This window comes from Molothrus ater, chromosome 2, assembly GCF_012460135.2.
Source record: "Molothrus ater isolate BHLD 08-10-18 breed brown headed cowbird chromosome 2, BPBGC_Mater_1.1, whole genome shotgun sequence".
NCBI classification, from domain to species: Eukaryota; Metazoa; Chordata; class Aves; order Passeriformes; family Icteridae; genus Molothrus; species Molothrus ater.
In genome coordinates this window covers 38,653,955-38,680,801 of record NC_050479.2, presented here as the reverse complement: position 1 = coordinate 38,680,801, position 26,847 = coordinate 38,653,955, and the positions used below count along the sequence as shown (strand labels likewise).

Sequence of the window (26,847 nt, the reverse complement as noted above, 5' to 3'; positions counted from 1 at the left end):
TGCTAAATCTGACATCTGAAATGATAAGTTATATTTGATCTGTTCAGTAAATCTGTTCATTGCTTTTTTTACTACTCTCCACTGCAGAAGTTGCACCTAGCAAACTAAAACAGTCTTATTTAGGGAAACTTTTCCAAGATTCATTAGAAAATACCAAAAGCTGTACCTGGTCCTGCTTTGTCTTCATCTACAGAATAGCTAGGAGATATCCATGGTCAAGACCAAATGAGCCAGATCAGGTTGTGAAGGTTAAGTTTTATCTGCATAGTTATCAGGTGGCTGAATATAAAACTCCTCTGGAAGAAATTACAACTTAGTCCCTGGGTTAAGGCAACCCAGTTAGCTAACTAAACAGGCTTGAGGGAAGAAATAGCTACCAGAAATAGAAAATAAAAAACAGAAGACAAAAAGCTCATTTTTAGAAAGCTACTTTACATGAGGTTTTAGCCCCCAGCAAACAAACTGTATGAAAAAGATGTTTTCTCGCTGTTCTGCCACTGTTTACCATTTAGTTAAAATGATAAAAAGAGAGGACTTTTACTGAATCTACTGACGACGCATTTCTGGAGACAGAATGTGGATGAACAATGCAATTTTTCCATGGTTTAGTGGCAGAAATCAGAGTACTCCACACTGCAGACTACATCAGGCTTGATGCAGAAATAATTTCACAGCTTCGTTAAATTCACTCTACTATAAAGTTACCTCAAATCGTTTGAATCTGTCAATAATTTCTATAGACATTTCCCATGTGATAGAAGGCCTTGTGACTACGTTCAAACCACATGCTATGGTGCTATGTTGAATTTTTTATGACTTTCACAATCAAGAAAGCAATGGGAAATTCAGACACCTGCTTCCTAAGCCCATCAGAGCCTGGACTGAAACACTCTAGAGAAAGATCTAGAAGCTCTGTGCAGACTGGCTTCTACTGTTACATATTCGCATATCTCAAATCTCTGCTCCATAATTGACACTTAATATATATTTATGTTACCATGATCAATTAAACTCTTCTCAATTAAACAGCCTCTGAAATGTTATTATTTTTTAAAAGGAAGACAAGAAAGCTTACTGGCATTCTTGTACAGCACGCATGGGAGTAACAAAGCTACATTCATTTCTGCATGTCAAATTTTTTGGGGTCTCCAGGTGAAATTTGTCAAAAGAAGTTTCTGCCACTATGACATTATGGGCATTTATTGGCACTGCTAAGGCTCTAGTTTCACTCATGGAAGCAACAGAGTTCCCTTCTCACTAAAGCTACCCAAAAGCATGGAAACTGCCGAAGTGTGTGAGAAATCCTTGGCATATTCCTTTATAAGTGCAATATAAGATTATAATTTTAATAACCTGTCCTACAAAAGCCTGCCTTCCTATCAATATTTCAACATTGATGTTTAGAATGGAATGTGACAAAGAAGAAGGTGTTAATGAAAATATTTGCTTTTTTTTGATTGTTACTTGTTTTACCTATTCATACTATAGAATAAATAAATGAATCTATTTATTTGATTGTCTTTTTACAGTTTAAAGTAGATATTTACTTTGGAATAAAAGAACAGTATGCCACCTTAACAAGAACTTCTCCAGCAGAGCTGGCTTTCCAGGTCTCTCCAATCATGGAGTGATACCAAGTTGACATTAACAGAAAGATACTACTAACAATCTTAAGCATAGCTAGAGAACATCCTACAGTCTACCAGTGACAGGAACTGAGCCAGAAACCTTTAGAAAAAGCATCAGGCCGCGAAGTGCCAAATAAAATTCTTTCTTCCATTCAGAGACAAAGGAAAAACAGAATAGCGCTACTTTAACAAATAGGACTTGACAAAAAAAGAAAGAAAATAGATGCGGGCATTTTCCAACATTTCTTGTTTGGACAAAGTGAAGAAAGTGAAGAAAAGGAGGTTGTTTCAACTTCTTAGAATAAAAATTACATATGAACAAACCTATTTACAGAACTTCTGAAGTCCATCTCTTTCACAAAAAATATGACTTAGTCTAATTATAAATATATGAGCTAACACACCCCTTCATGCATATAAAAAAATAAGAGCCTTTTTAAATGAACTTGTATTTATGAAGTTCTTTTTTTATTATCTAGAATTTTTACTAAAAATTATGGAAAGATTTCAGAATTATCTCCATTCCTAAAAATCTTGAAAATTTGGTTGAGTATTTTTTTTTGTTTTCTGCATTTTTTGGATTATTTACCTTATTAAAAAATAATTTCCTAGATGAATTTCAAGCATCTCTTTCAAAGTAGTTTTAATTTTTATTTAATACCTAGAATGCCTAGTGTTGCAATTCCTTTACAGCAGCAATATCTATGTTAACAGCTAAATTGTGGAGTTATTTTTTGGCTTTTCATTTAAACAACTAATCAGCATTTTCTTCATATTTCCATGAGTAATGTTTTATTGTTCAAATCTTTTAATGAAGCTTCTACCACTATAGGCTCACACAAAAATTAGTCTGTGGAGTCATGAGGATAACAATGCTACAGTGCAATTTTTAAGACCAGGATTGTGGAACTCCATGCTATATTTCTGAGTTTGATGTATCTGCAAACAAATAAAACTGAGCATGCCTCATCACAACTAATAAAATCTTTGATCTGCTAGAATAAAATGTCATTTAGTGTGAATGTTGCATGTTGTCTGTCTCTAACATGGCCCATGTCCCTGCACTTCCTATTTGGGTAACTCCAACAATTTCAAGTGAGGCTATGTATACCATGGCTAGTTCCTGACAATATTCACTAGTGAGGCTGTTTTCATATAGTGAGACTGTTTTCACATGATTGACAGAGTTTGAAGTGAACCTAATATAATCTACCTGTGGATCACCTAATCCTAATCCTTTCCCTGTCTCCTTCTTTCTCAATGTCATACTTGCACATCCAAAGCTGTGAGTTGGACAAAGTAGTTTAGATACTACCTCACTATTCCTCATGTTCCATCTATAGAGCAGTCACCTCCACATGATAATCCCTGAAAATAAAAAAAAATCAGTTGGTTTATCTTCTACTCTAATTGTGTCAATTGAAGAAAAGTGACTTTCACAGTTCTGAGCACCAGGCAGAACACTGATACTTGTCAAAGATGACAGTGAACGTTCTGTAAGTATTAAGGGACATACCAATTTTATCTTCTATTCTGTTTTCAAATGCTATTCTTCAGCCACCTTCAATAGTCAGATGAATGCTAAATGGGTGATAGAATCGCCTCAGCTGATGCTTCCTGAAGTTGTCACTTTCAATGCCTGAAAGGCTGATTCCTTCATCTCCTTTGCTGCTGGTGCCAATAGATACTTGAAAATGAAGAGACAAGGGCACACTCCTGATCATCAAATGTCAAGAAGAAAATAGTCAACTCAGTCCTCCTCAAGAACAACTAAATGTTGAAACAGAATATTAAATGCTGCATCTTCCTATGTTACCCTAACCCTTAAGAGAAGTTCTCCAGAGAAAAAAGGGGTGGGGGAGGGGAAGAGGAAAGTACAAGGTTGAAAGCAGGTTGAAATTAAAAATGTAGTTCTACTAACAGCATTTGTTAGTATATGATAGATATCAGCATTTGTTAGATATCATACTGAATAAAATGAAGGAATTCTCCCTGATATATTCTGTTCAAGAAGCTGAAAGAGAATGATGCTTACACTTCTACAAATCCTTCCAGTACCTACTGAAGGTATAGGTATAGCTTCAGACCCCACTGGAGCAAATGGAAAAATTTCTACCAAATCTAAAAGTTATTCTATACCATTTTAAAAACAAAAGTAACTCTACAGAGACTGCACTTCCAGATGGTTCTGTATTAATTATACTTTACTCTTAGTCTGACTAGACTATTCTTTCATTATCACACCATCATGCATTTTGTACTTTCCTTGGCAAGGAACATCCAAACCCATCCTGGGGTAAAGAAAAAATACCAACAAGAATTTTGGAATGTTGTTAATCCCAGGCAGGTCTTCTTTTTATTTATAAATTTATAAAAATTAAACCTTTATTTTTTTTTTAATTTCTTTTTTTTTTTTTTTTAATAAATCCATGCTCATCCAGTAATGCATAATACTGGGGAGAGAAACAGCAGTCCTTGGGAAATAGGTTAAAATAAATCTCATACTTCTACCTATTCCTAACAGCATCTAAGCTGCTTTTAAGATCTTTTCATAATATTATTCTCTTTCCTGATGATCTGGGCTGTGCTAAGTTTTGGCCTGTAGCCTGAACAGCAATGTGAAAGGGTATAACTGCTTAGGGGACATTAGTCACAACACGGAAGTCACATGCTGGCCAAGAGGGACATGAAAAAAGAGAACATATTATGCTTCTGAAATGTTGGCTATATTTTGTTTTGTGCCTGTGGTATAAAACCCTTTCTCTATCTTTTTAAAATTCACCAGCTGTTAGGCAATTCTGCAATAAGTAAACAATTCCATGGTGAATTAGGCAATCACATCTCTTTTGTGGAAAACTTTGGGTCTTTAGCTCTGTACATCTGTGGAGTCACAAAGTACTGGTATTTAATTTTCATGTTGAGACATTGTTTTCAGTTTTGCAGACACAATCACACTAAAGATTAAGTAATACCATGTAAACACCTGGTAATGCTAAAAAATCTTATCAGCCTGTTAATGAGCCAAAGCCTTCCATAACATGACATGCTACTGGAAAAAGAAAGAAAGAGAAAGAATTAAGCCTTCAGGTTTTTGTTTCGCTTACTCATAGTACAAAGTTTTCCTACCTTGTACTGTCTATTAAGCACAGGTATTCATGGTTTTCCAGGTAGTGGCATCATGTCACTTTTTATTACAAAATATTTAGTGACAAATGTATCAGGAGAAGAGAATGTGGAGAAGAGTCACATCTGAATTCAAACACAATGGGGTGACTTGTCTGCTCACCCCTCCTCATTTTTTTGCTGCAGTAAAATTCAGGTTTTACTGCTGATTTTTCTTCAGATTTATGATTCCTTGTGAGACACCCTCAGGGAGAGCAAATATGTCCCCAAGGCTGTATTTGTAGTCTGCTAAAAAAAAGAATCCTTGTCAAATCAACAAGAATCAGTCAAGAGAGCTTCTCATCTGGCAGTGAATAGAATACGCTGAATAAGCACTGCACAACAAACTCACCAGTTTAAACCTTCCAAGAGGGACTTCTGAAAATGCTCTGTTATGCCAACCCTGATACCTATGAGATCAGCTACTGTAATTAGCATCAGAACTAGGCCAACACTTGGTACTCCGAAAAACTTCAGATCCCTTCAATATTCAGGCAGTATTTTAGAAATTTAAAATTGGAATTTTGAATTACACTAAGCTGTGGGCAGAAAAGGTTCCAACATTGCCAGGAGTTATTCTGATGCCATGCCACAAGTAGTGCCTGGTCAAGCAACAAGAATGAACCTCAAACTTTCCTTTGGCATGTCTGTTTTCACCTACAACTGCCTCTGACTGAATGGCATCCCAAATGACAGAAAGAGAAGAGGGCAGTAAAGAGCCACATCCTGTTCAATTCCTGGGCCTCTATGGGAATGAAGATACATGATATTTGTCTAAATGAGCATAATGAGCATATAAAATCATGTACTATCCATGGAAATACATCAAGGAATACTGTTAGGGAAAGCTGCCAGCAGGTAAAGAGGAAGATTAAGGAATTTGACAAACCAAGAGGGAAATCTAGACTTGATGTTATCTAACTTTGTACAAGCTGCTGGATGCTTGCTTTCTTACTCAGTTTTGTATAGACACAAATATCACTGTTAACACACTTATTAAAGTTGTAAATGAACTGTAATCGACAAATAGTTAGTTACAAATTTACAAAAAGGGACACAAAAAGTGGCCCATAGCTCTCCATTCTGAAGCTTAGCTCGCCAGGAAGGTTTCAGGGATAATCCCAGCCTTTTCTGTGAACATATTTGCCCACACACGGTCATAGGTCCTGCAAGGCTGCACACAAGATCTTGTCCCTGGCCACAGAAAATCCCATGGGGAAAGGTGGTGGGAGCAGCCCTGTCCCCAAGAGGGGGGACTGTGAACACCCTTGGGCAGGTGCCAGATTAACAAACTCTGCCAACGTGTGGGAGGCCAAGGTAAGGGGTCATTAGTCAGGACATGCAGAATCAGCATTTCTGTGGGCCTCCCCAGATGGCCAAGCTTGCAGACAGGATCCAGCCCATGGCTAAAGCTGCCTTAGAAACAGAAACATCCCAATTTTTTTTCACAGGGCATATGGGAAGATTACAGGGATATAAATTATCACTGACCATCATTCACTAGGCTTAGCCACACATTCACCTGTTCAAATGAAAAAATGAATACGCCACAACAATAAAATAAATGTCTATGATGGCAGTGTGAAAAAAGACCCTTAAAAATCAAGAATAATGAGAAACCTGTTACAAAAATAAAATGGATGTTGTATATAAATCAGTCATCAAATGCATCTATGGCTTTTTTCAACATTTGGTATTTACAAAACTGTCTTCCATACAAGACCCTGTTGTACAGAGTTGCACACTACAATAACATTTTTAATATATCGTCCTTCTTTTGAAGTCTAATCATAAGGATGACACAGAATGATGATACAGATGATACAGAACTATGTTGTAAAGATATGATGATAATTTAATACACAGACACTTGTGCCCACACCATCCCTTTATAGGATATGAGGGGTACCTTAGAAAGTTCTCTGAAATTATAGGATGCTTGCATAATCTTCTTTAATTACCATTCAATGGTAAATACCATTCTTTTGTCTTGATACTATCAGATATAAACTGAATATTCTTATATTTAAAATTTTAGAGAAATTAAAAAAAAAGACAAAATATGCATTTCACTATTTCATTTCTGCTAGGTGATGTGGATTTTTTTTCTCACATAATGAAAGCAAATTTTTGCTTCAGCATCTGACTGAAGCAATTCTTCAGACAAACAGAAATATTTTTTTGAAAATAGACTAAATGTCTAAAAGCTCTCAGTTAATTTCTGTTCATCTGTCTATCAATCTAGACACATACCTTTTGGAAATAGCCCTGAATAACAGAAGATGCATTAACTATGCAGTTACAGAAGTGATAGCACCACATGTGTCTAAGTGTTCTACTCCACAGAAAGTTTTCTTACCTATGCCTCTTGACAATGCAATAGGAAGTCTTTTCTACCCTGTAAGTACCCAACTTATTATGAAATGGATTTCAACTTACCAAAAAATCCTCCCAATATTGTCTTTAATATTTTCAATATTCATTAACCATTAATGGAAAGAAGTAGTAGAAGTTTGTTTTGGAAGCATGTTTTTTGATAATTGTCTAAAATTTGAGAGATTCCAAGTCCTGGGTAGCCTCCTTCCTTGCTTGGATGCAATGAATGAGTAAGATTAAACAGTAATGAATAGAAAATTAGAAATTTCAAATGTGATCCTTTTTGGTTGGGAAGTGACAATTAGAAAGGAAGTAAGTGAACAGAAGGCAGGAGTGGTATATAATAGAGAGTGAGATGCATTCAACATTTAGGGTTATTGACAACCCCAAATTTCTAAGAGCAACAAAGCAGAGAATAAAGAAACATCCAGAATAGTGTAGTTGTATTTATGCAACAAAACAAACATTGGCCAAAAATACAGGGATGTTACCATGAGAGACAGAATTGCCAGGAGCAGAAATTTGACAGACTTGATTAGGCTGCTGGTCCATCAAGCCTGGCTCAGCCTTCAGCTGTGACCATTGCACAACAGCTCAGAGACAAACCTCCTTCAGAGCAACGGCTCTATATGATGCTGTACATTGGGGAAAGCATTCCTCTCAGTCCCTGTGGCAGTCATCCTACTTCCTGAAGCATGAGATTAGGTTACCTCATTTTAGCATACCTACCTACAGCTACTATTCCTTGTCATACAATTATTGAAAAATGTTCAGCTGCAGCTCTGTGACCATCCATACTTTGGCAAGTTTGGAAGTGCAACTGTTATTCTTGGGGCATTTATATACATTCCAGGGAGAGAGAGCACATATAGTAAGAGATGTTTTGCACAGGGATAGGAGAAATATACATGAGAAAGGAAAATGAATAATTAAAGCAAGTATGAAACTGTTTTTACTGATAAAAATTCAGCTAGATCCTGGATACTGTAGACATTAATGAAACAATCAGGACATAAATACTTGGTTTAAGTGGCAAGAAACAGAGCTGCAAGATTTGAGTCAAGTTCTGTTATTACTCCCAGAAAAATATTTAAATTCCAGGAGGAAAATACAGCCATAGAGTAAGAAGCCACACGAAAATACTGTATCCTTATGTATTCTAAGTGGCATTTTTCATTAAACAAAATGGTTCATGAACAGTAGTTCAAATAGTAGCCATTTGTGGGTATGAAACACTCAGAAAGGTCATAATCAACATAAGCATGAGACTTGAACAATAGTGATATCATCCTAAACATTTCTACAATGACGATGTCATTATAAGGTTTTCTGCAATACTGTTCTGCTCCACTGTGCTATTTATCCACTTTCTTATATCCCTTCTTATCACAGTCTCCTCATGTCAGCCTCCTTCCATTCATCTCTTCCCTTCTCACTTCTCTACTGCCTTATCAAACTCTCATGTGTCTCTGTATGCCTCCTTTTTTTACCTTATCTTGTGTGTGAAAGCATTGGCTTCAGCACATTCAATCAAAAATGTGCTGAAAACCTAACCCACTGAAGAAAAGTCATGGACTTAGTATGTATTTTGTACCCCTTTTCTACAACATGCTGTAGAAGGCACATTTGACACTCTAGTACAATATAGAAGGGCTATGTTATTAGTTGTTACTGAAGTGCTACCACGGAATAAATACATTCATTAGCAATTCTCTGTATTTATTTTTGGAAGGCAACCTGAGAGACAAACTATCTACCTCCAAAAACAGATATAAATAAGCATAAATCATGCAGATGTTTTCCTCCTCCCTGTCAGTGTATTTCAACTGCTGGAACATGCTGAACTTGTTTACCTTTTGAGAGATGCAGCCTAGTTTACAGAGGAACACAGCCCTGAAACATGCTGTATCCCTCTCAAAAAACCTTTTTCAATATGAAGTAAATATAGGCCACTTTCTAACTGATCCCAAAATGAATAAAAAATAACTAGAAATGCAAAAAATGTTATAGATATGTAAGGAAGCACTTTAGTGGTAAGCCCCTGAAATAAGGGATTTTGCATAAGGTCTGTGCTTTTACACTCTTAAAAATATTACATAATCAGTTTTCAAAAGTCATTACCAGAAGTCTTTACCAGGAGCTGTGATTTTCAAATAATTAAAAATACCCATTTTCCTCTTTCCAAAGTGAGCCACAATACTTCCATGATACAGATAATGGCAAGTGAAATAAGGTCCTGTCCTTTTTTTAGTAAAGTCTGTGCTGGAAGATAAATGTGTGGGAGCAGGTTGAGACCCTAAAGCATAAGTCTGACATAAGAAAGAAAACAATGTTCTCTATTGATCACAACATTATGAGACACTCCACTCTGATGTGCTTACATTTACAAAACTACAGATACCTCAAGAGCAGTGAGATTTTCCCTTTTCTGATATTTAGTATACTTTTGACCACTAGAAATAAAAGTCTACATCTTTTCCCAGAGCAAGCTTTATTTGTTACTTTTTCTATAAACAGATATATTCCCGACTATTTCTACAATACTTTGCAAGGTGTAGAATGATCCAAAGGTGGAGAATGACCAAACCATAGGTCAACTACTGTTGTAACAATGTTGTCCTGATGTCAACATGAACTCCTTTTTGATTATTCTTGTAAAAAAATTAAAATTTTAAAACATCATGTTTCCTCTTTGGCTTTGTCTAGTCTAAACTCCCTTCTGCTTTGTTTATTATAAGGTTTTATGCATCTTTGAATCTTCAAAGTACTGCACATGATAAGCTTTGCTATTCCAAAGCATAAAGTGAGGCTCTATGAAAAGCTAGACAAAATTTATTTTTCATTTGACTTTGAATTGAATATTAGAAATACAGACTACTTCAGTTCTCACTCTTTTCCAGGCTTCACTGAAGGTGCTCCTATGTTCTTCCTTGAGGCTGAATTTTGTTCTCCTCAGAGAGGTCAATTATGTGGGCTTAAAGAAGTGGCAGAAATAACGGCATTGGGAAGCCGCTGAAATGTCAGGAGAAAGCCTCAAAGGCTTTTTTTTCAGGTGAGAGTTGCCGGAGCGGTAGAACAAATACACTGCTCAGCAACAGATATTGATGTTCTCTCTCTTTCATGAAGGCTGTGACACAGACTGATATCTTACTGCAACAGAAACGCTGCCCCAACCAACACCCTTCCAACACCCTCAACACTGTGTACTGCGGCAGATCAAAAAAACAAACCCCCACCTCACCAGAAGATTATTCTGTTAAGTGAGTAGTGCAACATTCCTAATTCTAAAATACTTTACAAAAAGTTGGTAAAACCTCTCCAGTACTTTCTAGATCCTTCCAGTGAGGTTCCCACTATCCCATACCCAGAAGAGGACCTCTGGAGCCACAGTGAGCAATGGTCGAAGAGGGGACCAGGGAGGTCAGAGCTGGCCTTGCAGGCTCAGTCATCTTTTAAAGCATCAGTCTTACTAAGAAACCATGCACTGAATTCCTATGACTTTGATATATGCTGCTGGACAATATCACAGGTGTACTCTTTCCTCTCTGCTTTAGTTCACATCTCTGGTCTCAGAAAATTTGCAGAAGAAGTGGTGAAAGAGGAAACGCAAAGAAGAAAACACAAGCAGGTTAAGATGTTCTAGACAGGATTTTTCCTTGTCTGCATTTTGAATTTTCCTTTTTCTTTTACTCTGATACCCACCAGACAGGTAGTACAGTGACAAACTGCTCCTATGATGAAAAAGGGAACCAGTAGCCCTTCCAAACACTCCCAAATATATCAAATAATTTTGGAGAAAAATCCATTGCTGTAAACCCTGAAGACTCTCATATCCTCATCACAGGATAATAGGAATCATAAAATGGACTAACATTTTATAAATTTTACCTCTGAATTTATCCTGCTAAGATAGCAGGAAATCCTAGAAGCAAAACAAAACCTGCAGCCCCCTGGAAGCTGAACTAATGAACCACTTGCAAAGGGAGTTGATCAAAATTAACATCAAACCCAACGAAAGCTTCTGCCAAGTACTGTACTGCCATCTTCTTGCTGCAGGCAATACCTGTTCCCCATGGAGAATCCCTGCAGCTGTGCCACTTTTTCAGTCCATGGAGCCAGTTTCATTGCTTTTGATTTTGACAAGACAAAATCTGAAAATGAAACCTCATCTTGCTCACCCTTTCAAAAGGAAGAAAGGAATAAGGCATAATTTTTGACTTTAGCATATGAAGTCCATAACTATAATTTCAAAAATCTTGCTAGTACCTGAGATGGCTCTTTGTGGAAAAATCCAGATTCTCCAACTAGCTTTCACAGTTATTTAGTCAGTCATAAATATTAAATTATTCACAGTTCATTACGCCATCTAAAATTAATTTCAACTCACTTTAATAATTCTCATTGCTCACTAACATACATATAGAACTAGAAAGCTTATTTCCAGTAGCCTATTTACCAGTAGGTAAATATATCCTATTTATGACTAGATACATATCAATATACAGATGTAAGTGTGTGTATATGTACATATACACACACAAAGAAATAAAGTTGGACACAGCAATCCAAAGCTTCAAAATAGGTGAGTTTCATGGATAGCCTTTAAGTGAGCTAACCCTTAAAAGAACAAGGAAAAACACAACATGAAAAGGCTCTTGTTCTCATATTTCATATGACAGAAAATAATTATTTATGGTATTACAATAATAAATTTAAATCCATAGAAAAAACAGGTTATGATTTTGGAAAAAAAATTGGAAAATTTCTCAGGAATTTTGCAAAACCCTGTCAAACTCCAAAGATTCTTCTCCTTTATTTGATAAGACTTTGATAAAGTATGTTAGAGACTCTGGCTCAATCAATTCTCAAAGGACAGAATACAAATCTCAAGCGCTGCAGCAGGCAAAATAGGTACGAAAAGCTCTTGAGATTGATCTTCCTACACAATTTGCTGTCCTCCTCTTTCTCTTCCAAGAAATACTGACATAGCACTCCTCTATGAAGCTTCTGCACATTTTTCTAGTTCTAATTCTGAGAAACAGTTGAAAAAATCCTTTGAAACAGTTGAAAAATAAATATGGCAGAATAAAGGGGAAAAAATTATTGACTCTCAAACTGATGTAAACAATCATTAAAAAAAGGATTTAAAAAAAGACAAGAAACAATGTAAATTTTCATCTGACAATCTTTTAGTAAAACTAGTCTGTCACTGTAAGTTCATTTTCTTCTAAAAGCGCACACAGCACCTTCACACATAATACCTTTCCTGTCAGTGCTGTTGCTTAATTAGTCAATGTGACGTGAACCTTATGATAAAAATAATTGAGTTGGGGCCTTCAGTCTCTGAAGAGAGGCATCAACATGTAGGGTATTCTCACAAGGTACAGCTTTCATATACTGTGAATATGAGTGTGATGGGAAGAAGGGACACCAAGCTGTTGTGCATTGGAGGGCTATACAGAACTTCAGTCTCAACTTATACCAAAAATGCTACTTAGTCTACAAGGCATGATTACTTTTTTCCCAATCTTTATAAGAAATTTGTAATAAATATAAATATATGTACATTTTAACTAGCATTCCCATTATGCAGCAGTTTTTTCAGTGATGGCACGTGGCAGATGAAAGTTGGAAAACTTTTTTCTCCCATTCTCTCCTAAATAGCCAAGGGAAAAACATGTAACATGTAATACAGAACTTCTGCATTCAGGTGCAACACATGTACAGATATGAAAGAGTCAAAAAGTTCACCAAGACAGTAATAGAAAGTGATTGGTTAAAACAATTTTTCTGCAAATGGTAAATTTTCTGCATACACTATTTCTTCATCTTGATCTTCAGGAGAAGACAGACTTCTCTCTGATGCTTTGTCATTTTATATTCAAAAGTATTAATCTTTAAGGTGAAAGCAGGCAATTGCTGAGACAAAAATGTATTTCCAGTGTTGTCAAGACATTAATATGAAACAAACAAACCTGTATTACAGCACTGATGTTTTGAAATCAATATCTTTAAATTTTTGATCAAATGTTATTTTTTTCTTGAAAAAAGTGTAAGTGGAAAATATTTTCATAGACATAACAAAGACACTGTGTTTTATAATGTGTCAATTTGTAATTTAATGGGCCACTCATCTTTCATTCTCTGCACAAGGAAGAGTAAGCAGTACATTATAAAAACACTCCTTGCCTCACTTAACTTCATTTAATTTGAATCATTTCCAGAATAATACATAAAAACAGTGCCTACCACAATTTATACACATGTGGTCCCCCTGCAAAATTAACCATCAGGAAACAGTACATCTTCTGAAATTTTTATTTCTTTCTAGGGGACTGAGAACGCACTTCAGGAACAGTGCTGGGCAAGAATGTACTATTCACTGTGCCAACACATTAAAAAAAAAAATGCTTTTCATGCCATGATCCAGAAATTACCTCCCACCAGAAGGAGGTAACTGGAAAGTTAGTAATTCATTTTCCTCCCATGGAACTGGAAAGTCAGTAATTCATTTTCTCTAATAGCACTAAGTTTTTTCTTCAAGTTTTCTTCCTTCTGATAGCAAATATTGCATGTTTTCCTGTGATAGAATTTTTATTTTGAACAGATGTAAAAAAAAATGTAGCCAATATTGCTTGAGTTTCCAGAAGGCATTTTGTGAGGAGGAATTTTCTCTTTGTCTTGACATTGGCATTCAAGATTAGTTCCATTTTTTCTTCCTAATTAGCTTTTGCAAGACAATTGTGTGTTTGAAACAAACAGAATACTTTCCCTCAGGGCATCAGAAACTTAATCTTTCCCATTTCCTTTCAATGGACATTGAAGACAAAGCAGTGTATTGTAACTCAGTTGGGAATTAAGAACTATGTGACGCAAAAAATGGAAAAAGCGCTATGTAAATAAATTTAACATAGATGTCAATAAAAATATAGTAATGAAAAATCCTTTAAGCCACCTTGTTAATACCTGACAGAACTGCCCGTTCACATTAAAGGCTGTCTGCCTTTCAAAGGAAGTTAAGACCCTAAATTTAAACAAAACTGAGGAATTATATATTCACAACACACTGAGTGATTAGCATCAAATCATTTGAAATACCATAAACAATCTGAGGTCTTTCTGGTCACTTTATCCAGCAGTCTTCTTTGTGACTCAAAAAGACTTTTTTAAAACTTTGATCATTCTACAGAGGTAATAGTCCCTCCTTATATCTGATATCAAAAAATCAGTAATGCTAAGCATACAGTTACAAGATTATTGTGATAAACCATAAGGCTGTTAATAACCTTTTAGATGGAAGTTGCACTCATAAATCTTATCAGCAAAATTAATGGTTAGAGTGGTTTTTGGATTCTGATCAACAGGACTCTAAGAAAATAATTGCAGGTCCTTATTTAAAAATTTTGAAGAACTGAAATGAAAATTATAATCTTTGTGGTATATGGCACTCTACTATGAAAGCCTGCCAGGAAAAGAGCTCTATGGTGTGCTTTTTTAGGATTGCTAACATTCAGACTTTCATATGTAGTACACAGTAATTTCTACTGTGTCCCATTTACAGATAATGCTACACACAAGCACGGTGTGTGCAACATACACAGACATTGCAGAACTTCTTAAAAGTGGACACTCATCTCATTCCTGTGTAGACTTCAACTTCAGCTGTGCCTCCTAAACAGATCCAGTAAGGTACTTACTGATGTGTAGAGGAAACCTTCTCCATTTAGGGCTATATACAACCCAGTCTTTACACCCTGGATAGCGACAACTCGAAGTCCCACTGGTATAAGGTTGAATAAAGCTGTGAAGAAAACACACGTTCAGACATAAATATGCTACAGTTAATACAATTGTCTAGTAAACATAATAAGCAGAAAAGAAAGAAAATCAGTTCTGCATATTTTTTGTTATGCTTTTAAAATCAGACTAACTCAGAAAATCTTTCTTCTTTGATTCTGGCAAGTAGCTCTTTATTTTCCTGGGCATCTTTATGGTTTTCAACTAAAAGGTGCTCTCGTCAAAGACTGATATCAAGGGATCTGTGATTTCAATTTTTTTTTTCTTTTTTGAATGATATATTTGATACAAGCAGTATCAAATGGTGTCAGGCAATGACAGAGGCTTATCATAGTTCATAAAAGCACTGAAATATGTGCTTGATTCTAAATGGGCATAAATGTTATTGAAGAGAATACAGAACTTGGGGTAATATTTAGAAAATAATCAGAAAACCACCTAATAACAAATACCCTAGAAATACTATCTACCTCTGTAGTAATCGAAACAGCCACAACTTTGATTACTGTCTGAAAAAAGACCAGTGTGAAGAGTGGGAGTTTACCAGCCTCACCACAGAAAAACACAAGTTGTATAAGTAGGTGGCATGAACCAATTATTCTAAAACTTATGCCAGCACACACCTATATTTCATTTACTGACTCATGCTAGAACATTAGATGCAAATCACACATCAGTTTTGGAAGAAAAGACCAGGATGACACAAAGTTTATGCTAAGTGTTTTTCCACTGTGGATAAGCCAGGGACTCCCAAGTCCTTGGATGAAAACCAAAAGCACAACCTGTGTATCCAACATATGCAGTGGGGACTATGTTTATACCAAGTCAAGTGTCAGGAACACAGTAACACCTACAGTGAATTCCTCAAAATTTAAGAAGGACATCCATAGGTGTGACCAAAAAATGTACTGAATGAGGCTGTCTGTAATCAGAATGCCATAGCTAAAGCCCAAACCAAGAGAAAAAAATAATGTAATTGCAGTGGATAAATACATTTCTCAAGGTGCAAAAATTCCTGTTTGGTCGAAGAACAAAAATCCATCCAGTTTTTTTATGATGAATATGATCAAGTCTTTACAACTGAGAAAAAAAACCAAACATAGGTAGACATATAGAAATATAGGCATGTATAAAAAAAAAAAGAGACACCTTTCCTTCTGCATTTTCATGCAAAAAATAATGTATAACATCAGATAATTTTAGGAATACACGAAGCCAATTTAAAGCTAGGAATTGAAGCAGAGTTCTTCCTAGAGTGGTAGAAAGAAAAATATATTGTAAAGAGCTCTAGAAGAACTGAAAACAATTTGGCAGGTTTACAAAGAAAATAAAAGAGATAACAAGAATTAGCACAAATAGATTTTAATTTCTGTCATTTCCAAAATTCTCCATTATGATAGGACATTACAGTGCTGTTTACTAAAAAAAATATTTGGCACAGATAAGGTTCCCTCTCTAATTAATGCAAAACAGTGAAATATGGCACTCACAGAAAAGATATCCTAAGAGTATATAGGCTAAAGACTGCATGGCTTGAGGGCTTTTAGTTCAACGTAATTTGGAAGTCAAAAAATAGTCATAAATTCCTCATTGTCCATTCATTTTATTATCCTCAAAGGAAACAATGTCAAAACCAGCAAAATCACTGTTGTGGGTTGTAGAGGGGGAGTCTGTCACAGCAAAACAAAGTATCAGATGGCAACTGAGTTTGGATTTTTTCCTAGAAAAAAAGAAATTGCAGGAGCAAACCATGCTAAAGGGACTGAAGAAACAACTGAAGGGACACAAGGAAGGAAAAACAAACAATACTTATATAAAGAAAAGAGGTGAACACAAAAGACAAGTCAGCCATGAGAAGTAAGTCAGCTAATGAAAAATAACTCATAGTCATAGTGGTTCAGTCAAAAATTCTGAAATGCAGATATTATTTACCATATTACCAATAAAAATAAAGCTCCAAAGCTAGAAAAAAAAAAATCCAACCACCACTGAACAAGAATTACAGGCCTGTAACCACTGAACAAGAATTACAGGCCTGTAACAATTACAGCAGTGTCTTGTGCAGCCTATAAAGTTAGTGAAGTGGCTTATAGCTGCTGGTGAATTCAGAAAGCACTGTGGAAGGCATGTAATGCATCTTTTACTGTCACCAAATTTTAATTGGAGATTTTCAGAGATCCTTTAATTAGTCTAAACCCTTAAAATTTTAGAGTGTGACCTGAAATGCTGCAATTCTGCACAGTCAGAATATTCAATAAGCTTCACAAAATCCTTCGGACTTGAGGGAAACTAGGGAGGCCAGTCTACATTCAGCTATCAATTGACAAATGTTCAGCAATGTGTTTCATACTGGGGACAGCAAAACATACACCAGTAAGGCACAGCATGTGGTTTTAATGCACTTTGAAGCAGACCAAAAGAAATTTGATTTCCTCCAGAACCAGACTGGAGGAAATCTTCACTGAGCAAGACTCTTGTATTCAATTAGACATTTCAAACATTCCTAGGATTCACCTGTGGCATACCTCACTCTAGTAAAAACCTGCTCTAAGAAAAGCAGAAAGCCTTCTAGAGTCTGCTGGCATTCCAGTTCTGCACAGCCAAACATATGTTCTTATCTGAGGGGGTTGCTAAAATGAGCCATGTCCCCTGCTTCCTTCTCTGTTTAAGAAAATGATCTGAAACCAAAACCTGGGGAGTGAGGTCCCTGAACATCTTTATGTGCCTAAAGCCAGTTCAGTGAGTCTACAGATGAGCTGAGAGGGGGAGCAGCCCCCAACAGCCCAGAAAATACAGCGGTGCCTGGTGCTCAGTGTTCCCATGCTGCACGCTTAAGTAGAAAGCCTGGCAATTCCAAATGTAAGTAGGATGTGGGAGCAGCAGGGAAGACAAGGGAACTGATTGGCGAAAATGGTGCAAGTAAAACCCTTTTTCCTTGTCAGTGCTAAGAGTGCACACTCCCTTAGCTTTGCTTTGTATTCTATTTAAACCACAGCTATAAAGCATTTGGGTTCTCTGCCTTTTCTTAAGCCTGCAAGCCTACTCCCACCACAAAAAAGATCAGAAAATGGCGATGGAGACAGTTAGCAGGAAAAACTGCCATGAAAAGGTTATTTGTTTAGGTTTCATGGAGGAGACTTGCAGGAACTCCAAATCTGAGTTGGATTCTAATCCTCAAAAAGTTTCAGCAAAAGTTTGAGTCCATTTTTTTAATAAGCAATCACTCCTTTCTTGAGCAAAATACAAAACTGTCGTTTAACTCTTTCCTTCTTTTATGTTACACCAACACAGTCCATTAACTTGAAATCTGAAATGCCTGAAATCAGATATTTCCATATACTTGTGGAAGACTATTTGGGTACAATTTACTTGTAGCTGCAAGAAAATTGCTATTACAGATCACTGTTTTTCTCAGGAATCTTGCTACAGACTGATTGCTTAAGAGTTCTGAACTTGCAGCCTCTTCTGCAAGCACACTGCCCTTGTGGCAGTTAACAAAACTTTCCAAAGTACCAAATCTCCAATCAGATCAAGGCAACTACTTCTTCAATTTATTTTCATCTGCAGGCCCACAGGCAAAAATGACAACTCCATCAAAATATCTTTTAGATTGGCAATGACTGCAAGGAGTGTGGTGCTCAGAGATTTGTCCATCCATTTCTTGTGGAGCAAACCAATGCAAACCAATTCTAGCTGCCTGATCTTACAGAAGACATAATTAAAACTTTTTTTTTTTAGTATGACTGAACATTTACCTGTCAGACTAAGATTATCCCAGTGGGAGAAACAGGCTTACCTAACGCCCAGAGGTGGTGTAAATAGATGAGTAAATGCCTGTATAATTCTTTGAAGACAAACTTCAGTAAAAACCAGTGCAAGCATCAGGCTGCAAATATTTCAGTGCAGTAATCCAAAATTAACATGCATTAATCCAAATTTAAGAGCACTGCAGGTGGTTTTTTTCCTAATCTTTATGTGCTTTATTTCTATCTAATTATCTCCTTTACCTTACAAGGGTGCTGTAAAGGTTATTTTATGAGTACCTTCAAACTAAAATATGATAGTGGTAGGTATTTTTTAAAGACATTAAAAAGTTAATGCTTCCACATTCAATTTGGAAGATATAAATAGAAGTATGCATTAAAAGATGAAAATAAAGGAATGTTAAATGGTTGCAGGATTTCTTGAAGAGCAGCTCTACCAGTTACCAAGCACCACAAAGGAAGTAAAGCATGTTGCAGCATAATAAAAGATGTGCACAGCACAACCAAGTAAAATTTTCTTGGATAATATTCACTTTTTCATTTATCAGTTTATGAAATAAGACTACCAATAAGTAATGCTCTTTTAATCAGAGAATATTATAAACATGTTACAAACACAACTGTAATTTCAAAAGGGTTACAAATTGCAAAATGTGTGTTACAATCAGGTCTGTCAACTATAAAGGAAAGTATCCTCATTTACCTTGCATTTTTTCAGTGGTCGTTGGCTGAGATACACTCTAGGTGAATTAAAAAAAGCTATAGAGCTGAAAGATTCAGGGTTTCAATCTCAGAAATTAAAAAGTTGGAATTGTCTGTTTCTCAAATTTATTAGTCTTCCTACTAAACCTACCCTTCATTCATGAGACAAAACTTTGAAGATAGACCAAAGCCTAAAACTGAGCTGGTTTAGGTGGGGAGGACAGGAGGAAAATGTAATGCTTGTTACTACAAGGACATAAGGAAATCGTTTATATCTCTTTATGATTTCTGTGCAGAAGCTTGTTTTTCCTAATTAATAATGATGAGGCCAGTGAAGCAAGCTGCATTTGCACCTGTGAAGTCCAGGAACATGAGAGTGAGTGTGACAGCTACACTGAGTAGGACCTCAGTAACCAAAGCTACAGCTTTAACCACAGCCACTCCTGCTTTTGCTACAAGCAAGACACAAACCAAACCAGAAACTGAAAGGTATTAGAGAAATTAAATTAAAAAAAAAAAAAACAAAAACAACAAAAAACAGCTAAAACAAGATATCACTGTGACTGGGGCAAAAAAAAAAAAATACAGACTGTGCAGACAAGATTGTTTGGCTAACAACCTTAATTTAGGGAAGTGATTTAAGGAAACTCAGCACCATTAACAAATAGGTGCATTAATTACCATTGTTTCATTAAACATCATTATCTTGGAAAAGTTATAAAAAGAAGTTACAACAATGAACTGAAACCTGTTGGTCTGTTTCTGTTTAGGTTGGGTTCTAATATCATGGCCATCAACACGAGCAGACGAAAGTACATTCATGCAATTGCACATCAAGTCTTCCTTCTTTTTTCATGCAAGTTTTTGCATACAGTGATGCACTAAAAATTTTGTCATCTCTCTCTGCAGTTTCTAGCCTTTACTCAAACTGGGACAATAAGCAGCTGATTAAAACAGCTGGTACAACTCATTTTGACTTCAGATAGAAGCAAATTTTAATCTTAGTTTGAGGTACTTTTCTATAACAAAAGGGTGTAAAGTTATGTTTACTGACATACATGTAAAATGAGTACAAAATGATATAGGCACTTGAGGGAATTTTAACTCCAAGTACTTCTCTAACTGCTTGACACAGAATACATGGCAACAGCACAAAAAGTAGCAGCATGACTAAGCTTCAAACAGTTTCCTTGCTGAAGACAAAAAAGAAACTGCATCTTTTTTCTCTCCCTCACTCCTCGCTCCCTCTGGCTTCTCTGACACCCAGTTACTCAGTGGGCTCTCTTCAGGGACAGTGACTAGTCAGAAGACAGGTGGAAGGCTGGCAAAGATGCACACCCTTTGGCAGTCTGTATTTCCTTCTTTCTATGAAACACACTTTGAATGGAAGTCATCCTCACTATCCAGGCAGGTATTCTATCAGTCCTACAGACAGCTGATATGTGTCCATCCCTTCACCCACTGGGCACATTAAATGGGCAGCCTGCAAGCACCACAGTCAGAGGCAGGATCTTCTCCCTTGGGCAGCTGCCAAAAGTTATTCACTTGTAAGCCTCAGACAGAAATTACCATGTTAAGGAGCTCAAAAAATAAAATATCAAAACACTGGAAATTCTATCCGTGAGAAAATTATTGTTTTAAAGCGAAAGAAAGAAGGAAAAACATCATATGCTGCAATAAAAAAAGCAGTAGGAAAAAAAGTTCAACAGGAAATGAAAGGTAACAAAGTGGAAAGGGAAAAAAACTAAGACTGGCAGCACAAAAGAAACAAACACATATTCATACAATAATAAATATACCAAATGGGTAAATCTTTTCAGCTCTTAATAGGGTTGATACATATATATCAACAAAATTTCAGATGTAGACTGTAGGCCTTCCTGGCAAACACATTAATTTTGCGCTCTTCTGTTCTAAACTGTCTTTCCAAAAAATATTGGAAAATTGGAGTAGTTAAGAAAAAATTAATCCCACCAGTTGAAGACAGAAAAAACAAAAAGACTTTGTGGGAAAAAAATGCCACAATTTTTTAACCAAAAAATAATTTTCAGTAAAACAAAATAACTAACAATATTTATCCAAAATACACAATACTTCTATATGGTATTTGGTTGAGTTTGGAGCAGTTCAATATTTCAGAATATTCATAATATAGAACATTTATTCTGCATTTTGGAAAAAGAATAAGGAAGATGGGCAGAGAGCTGGAAAATCAGAAATGCACAGAAGAGGAGAAAGAGTAAAAAAAAAAAAGAAGACAATTTGTAAAGATGACAACATGAAAAAGAGAAAAGTAAGGCCACTGTGATCTATCTTTGAAATGACTCCACATCTGTAGAGATCTTAGAGTTAAAAAACCTCTCCGAAATAACAATAAAACATTACAAAATTGTTGCAGTCCTACACATCTTCTTGCTGAAGCTAAGAATAAGAGAGAGGGGCAGAGAGACAGAGATCTGCATTTATACCCTAAGAGAGTTCTGAGACCTCATCTAGGCAAAGCTTCTATAAAAAGTGAGAATAATCTTGTCTTTTTTAAGGTTGTAGTGTGTACTCCAGTACTGAAGTGGGCATGAGAGATAGACACATGGAGGGAAGAAAAGAAACAAGGGTGGGAGTGGGATGGGGAGGACATGGAAGGGGAACAAAAACACTTGAAAAACAAGCAGAGAGATACACATAAAAATGTATTAAACAACTTTTCTCTATTAAAAAACTCCAAACCAAATAATAAAAGATGATCATGCTATCTGCTGATGAAAGGTGTTAAAAATGACAACTAAAACAGGAACCTTACCAATGTAAGGCAGAAAACTCAAATACTTTAATTTCTGCAGCCTAATTTCAACATTTTTAAGGAAACTAAGGGGTTATTTATATATGCATAATAAGAAAATAAATCTTGTGTATTAAAAGTGTTTAAAATAAAATTTGAGATGACACAGAAATGTTACTTAAATATGTCATGGTAATTAAAATAAACAAAACACAAATCAACTATTTTTAGAGTAAGAATAGGTTTGTTTAATTACCATTTGCAGCTGAAGTTATGAAACATATATATATGCTCATTGAACGAAAATACGTAGCAGTATCATAGGAAAAGCATACCAAAGCAGCAACCCACACAGCCTTTCAAGACCTCTTTTGTTTGGAACATTTTTAAAAACTGCCACTTTTGCCATCTCTACAGTGGCAAAAATCTCTTAACATCATTGGAATTCTGGCTAGCAAAGGATTTTTAGCCCCGAAATTTTTAGTACCTTCAGCAAGTTAATTTAGCATTAGCATTTTTATGAAGGTCTTTGATAGTTTATCATACATTTATTTGCTTGTAAATTTGGATTTTTCTGGGAAATTTAGTTTCCATGTCTTGTTGTTTCTTTGTTATTTATCAGAAGATAAGAAATTTTTGTTGGATAAAGAATTCTTATTAAAAAATTCTTTTAATATAATTTTACCACTTTTATAAAATTACCAGAAGACATTCATTGGCCTAAATATCTCCCTCCTAAGGTCCGTGAGCTCTTAACACCTTCCCCTTTCAGAGGCAACACATTTAGGCCAATGTCCTGCACGAGCCATGCTGGTGATCACCAGGCTTCGAAGGGACAGAACCCTCCTCCTTGGGACACAACACATTCAGAAACCCTCCAAAGGCAGGCAGGCAGGCAGGCAGGCATTCCCACGGTGCCTGTGCAAACACATTCGAGCGGTGCGGTCTGCGTGTGCGATTAACACATTCCCCTGGGGCAGTCACTTACTAGAATTACTGCTGTCATCCTTGGTTCCATCGAGACTTCCATCGGGGTGCATTTGCAAGTAGTAGCCTTGCCTGCAATATAACCTGGTCACTATACCCTTGAGCTGGGGATCTGAAAGACAAACATATTTTGTCACTAGCCTCAAAACTTTTTCCAAGAGTTATCCCTACTTCTCTCACTGTAGGAGGATGTTTGGTGAAGCAGCAATGCTGTCTTAAAAGTAAGCACTACAACAGGATGTGTGCTGATGGAGATGGAGAAAAATCTCTCTGCAGAGTGTTGTTAGGTCAGTTCTATGTCTGTTCTCTACCTCCAACATCCTTCATTATAATTAATACAGGTAAAACAGAGGAAAAAAGAACATCCGAAATACCCACAGACAAAAGCTTAAACCATATTAAGCCCTGCAAAAAATTGTAGACTATAGCAACAAGTTTTATAGAAACTAACAAAACATTTGAAAAACCCTACTGGTTTCATATATGTTAGCAACTTACTGTACTGCACATAAGGTTTAGGAAACTGGGAGGAAAAGGTCTGTTTCCTTTCCTAGCAAAAGTGGTAAATCTTTTGGGTACAATTTGTAACAGTACCATCTGAAGTTCTCAGAATATTTTAACCAAGCTAAAAGCAGATCCAACTCACCTGCCCTCTCCCACCCCCCAGGTAATAACACTCAAAATCAGGGCAAGACATAGCCTTTGTTCAGCAGAAAGAAAAAGCTGAAAAAGCTCTCAGTAAGATAAAGCTAGGGGAAATCCAGGTAGTTTGGAACAACGAAGGTTCTCCATTTAATATTCTGTGTTTATGAAAACTGCCAATAATTGCGCAGGGAGTGCCGAGCCACAAACTCTTTGATTCACAGCACAGATGTTGTCTTACCAAACCACAAACTGAGCTGTTAGAAAATTATTTCACAGAAAGAAGGCATCACATCTTTAAAAAACTCAACAGAACTACCTCTAGGTGATATCAATATTAATATTGTTAAACGTTAACTATTAGGCCAATTTCCAGATGGCCAGTACATAAATTTGTGAGGACATTGGCATTAAAATATCTATATCATATCACGCTTAGCTGTGCAATAATGAATTAAATTCATAAATACTCTGATACAGATATATAATAAATAAACATGTGAACTTCAAAGGAAGACAGAAAGTATTTTCATGCATGCCTGTGGGCAGAATACAAAATTTGTGTATAATTGCTCTCACAATTAATCATGCTGGGTTACTTAGAGTATCCTAAAGGGATGTGAAAACAAACAGCGATAAACAAAACTGCCTCTAAATAGTATGTACTGAAATTTCTGTAGAGGCTCACTTCTATGAAATTATCCTGCAAATGTTTTTATTGAATATCCAAATTACAAAGTCATATTAAACAATAAGCCCATCTGAATTAAAAATACAAGTTTAACTGTAAATATAATAAAAAAACTGTTACTATAAATAGTAACACTGTAAGACTTCCAAGGCATGAAAATAAATAATATGGACAATCAAAGATCAAAATATAAGCATATTGCAACTTAAATTTTTAAAATTTATTTAAACTGGAAATTTTGCTTTCTGTTAATTTTACATTATCAAAAGTTTGTCTTTAAGTATGAATACTCAGAAACAAATATTTTAAAAAATTTAAACATGTCAAACTGTAATTCATTTGAATGTATTAACTCCATCAATTTCATCAGGTGATTCAAAAGTATTTTCAAAATTTAAAAATGAAAATTGAGTTCCTTTTACACAGGCACTATTCCTATCAATGTATGCTTTCAATGAGTACTTCAAATTGACAATTTTAAACATGCTGGCTTAACACTCATTAAAAAGGCATCTTTAAATAAAAATATAATAAAATATTGTTAAAGCTAGATCTTTAAAAATTATAAATAGGAAAATTATCAGCATTTTGAAAAACACTTTCTATACCCAAGGAATCATGAATAAATTATTTTTTATCAACATTTTCTAGTGCAAAGAAGTTTCATAGGAAGGCAAAGTAGAGTCAACTCACTGTCACCCACTGTTTACATCTACTGCTTCAAGGGAAAAATGTCAAACTTAGAAGTCATTTTCAAAGTTGTTTTTTTATACTCATTCTATTCATTTTTCTAAATTGAAAAATTAAATATAATTTCTAATAATCATTCATCTGTTTTCATCAAAAGCATTATTTAAAATTAACCCTGCTTTACCAGCTATCCAAAATTATATCTGAATTAAAGAGAAGTGACACATCAATCTTGATGCGAGTCATAATAAGCAATAGTCACAAAGACTACTCCATACAGCTTCAAGGTAAATATCTCCAAGATGAAGCAGACAATCCTTTCAGGCAAGAAGTTTATCTCTTCACCTTGCAGAAAGATAAATTACCCTTTCACATCCTTGTTGAGACATCTGAGCAAGCAGAGAAGAGAAATCTGCTAGTCCCTGCATTTCTGTAGCATTTCATCTACCCTTTGTCTCTTAATAATATTACAGGAACAGTCAGCTTCAGATGATTTGCAAATGAGTTTCTCAAATCCTTGTTGACCACACTTTTTTTTTTTTTTTTTACTGTTTTCTAGACAGGAGGAGTGAGCAACAATGCCCAGAAACAACAGCAGAAGAGTGGTGCTGGGTGTGTCACCTTTATATAACTCTCACCAGAGTGACAAAGACAGACAGACCAGCATTTATCCTTACCCTTTAACCCCCACACTTGCTTTTATCTTCCCACATGTAAGAGAAAGAAAATGGCAAGAAAATACAGGAAAAAAAATCAGAAACAAGATAAGAGCATACAACCTCACCAAAGAGCTCATGATTTTATGACAGAAAATCATGAACTCATGATTATATCATAGAAATTTGGTTACTAGTTCTCTTTGTGTCCTAGCTGCCACAGTGAGGTTATTTTGTGAACAATATAATTTGTATTTAATTTCAAACACCTTGATTTCAGGGCAAATGAAACTGAAAAAAAGCAAACTTCACTGTGCATCAAAAATTATGGAACAGTTCAGCATTTCCTAATGATTTTCATCAATCTTTTTTTGAACCTTGATTTCTAAGGTTGAAAATAGTTCAGCATGACATGTCAGCAATGCCATACACTGGGAAAAATTATTCTGACTTGTCATTATTAAGGTTGTCTCTTAAAATTCAAAGCTGTACCGAATGGACAAAGCAACAGCTCCTTAAGCCTCTCTTTCACACTAATCTGTGTGACAGCAGCCACTTGCAGCCCACTTTTCTTGCTTTTTTTCCTTGTCAGTGGTGATGGCAGGATGCATGATTGCAGTTAGCATGAACACTCTGTCAGTAGCTTTTCTGATGTTCTCAACAAAGGCAGAGTTTAATTAAGATGTCTTCTCTCTCAAATAGTGGCTACAAAAATGGCTTTCCATTAACTCATGACAGGCTGGGTGCAGCTCTTGCTCTAGCACAATTATGACACTTCATGTTTTGAATTGTGAATATTTTCTGTTCACAGAGAGGATGGCTTTCACATGTACTTCCCCACTCCAACACACTGCCAGGACGGATGTATTTAGAAAGTTTATAGATTTAAAATAACCTAGGGAAAAAACTTATTAAATATGAGTGTTAACACATAGTTGAATTTAAAACATTAAAAGAACAGTGGTGAATATGCCTA

General features: G+C 35.7%; 1 protein-coding gene across 4 annotated transcripts in view; it reads right to left on the bottom strand.

Annotated features, from left to right (window-relative positions):
* Positions 1-26,847, bottom strand: part of FGF14 (fibroblast growth factor 14) — a 381,292-nt gene that overhangs the window by 68,367 nt on the left and 286,078 nt on the right. For 3 of the 4 annotated variants that reach the window (XM_036390889.2, XM_036390911.2, XM_036390900.2), the window contains 2 exons: positions 23,194-23,304; positions 14,864-14,967 (listed from right to left, as the gene is read on the bottom strand). In XM_036390889.2, the coding sequence (XP_036246782.1) occupies positions 14,864-14,967; positions 23,194-23,304 (215 nt within the window). The remainder of the gene's footprint in view (positions 1-14,863; positions 14,968-23,193; positions 23,305-26,847) is intronic. The other variant, XM_036390909.2, reaches the window with a different exon arrangement.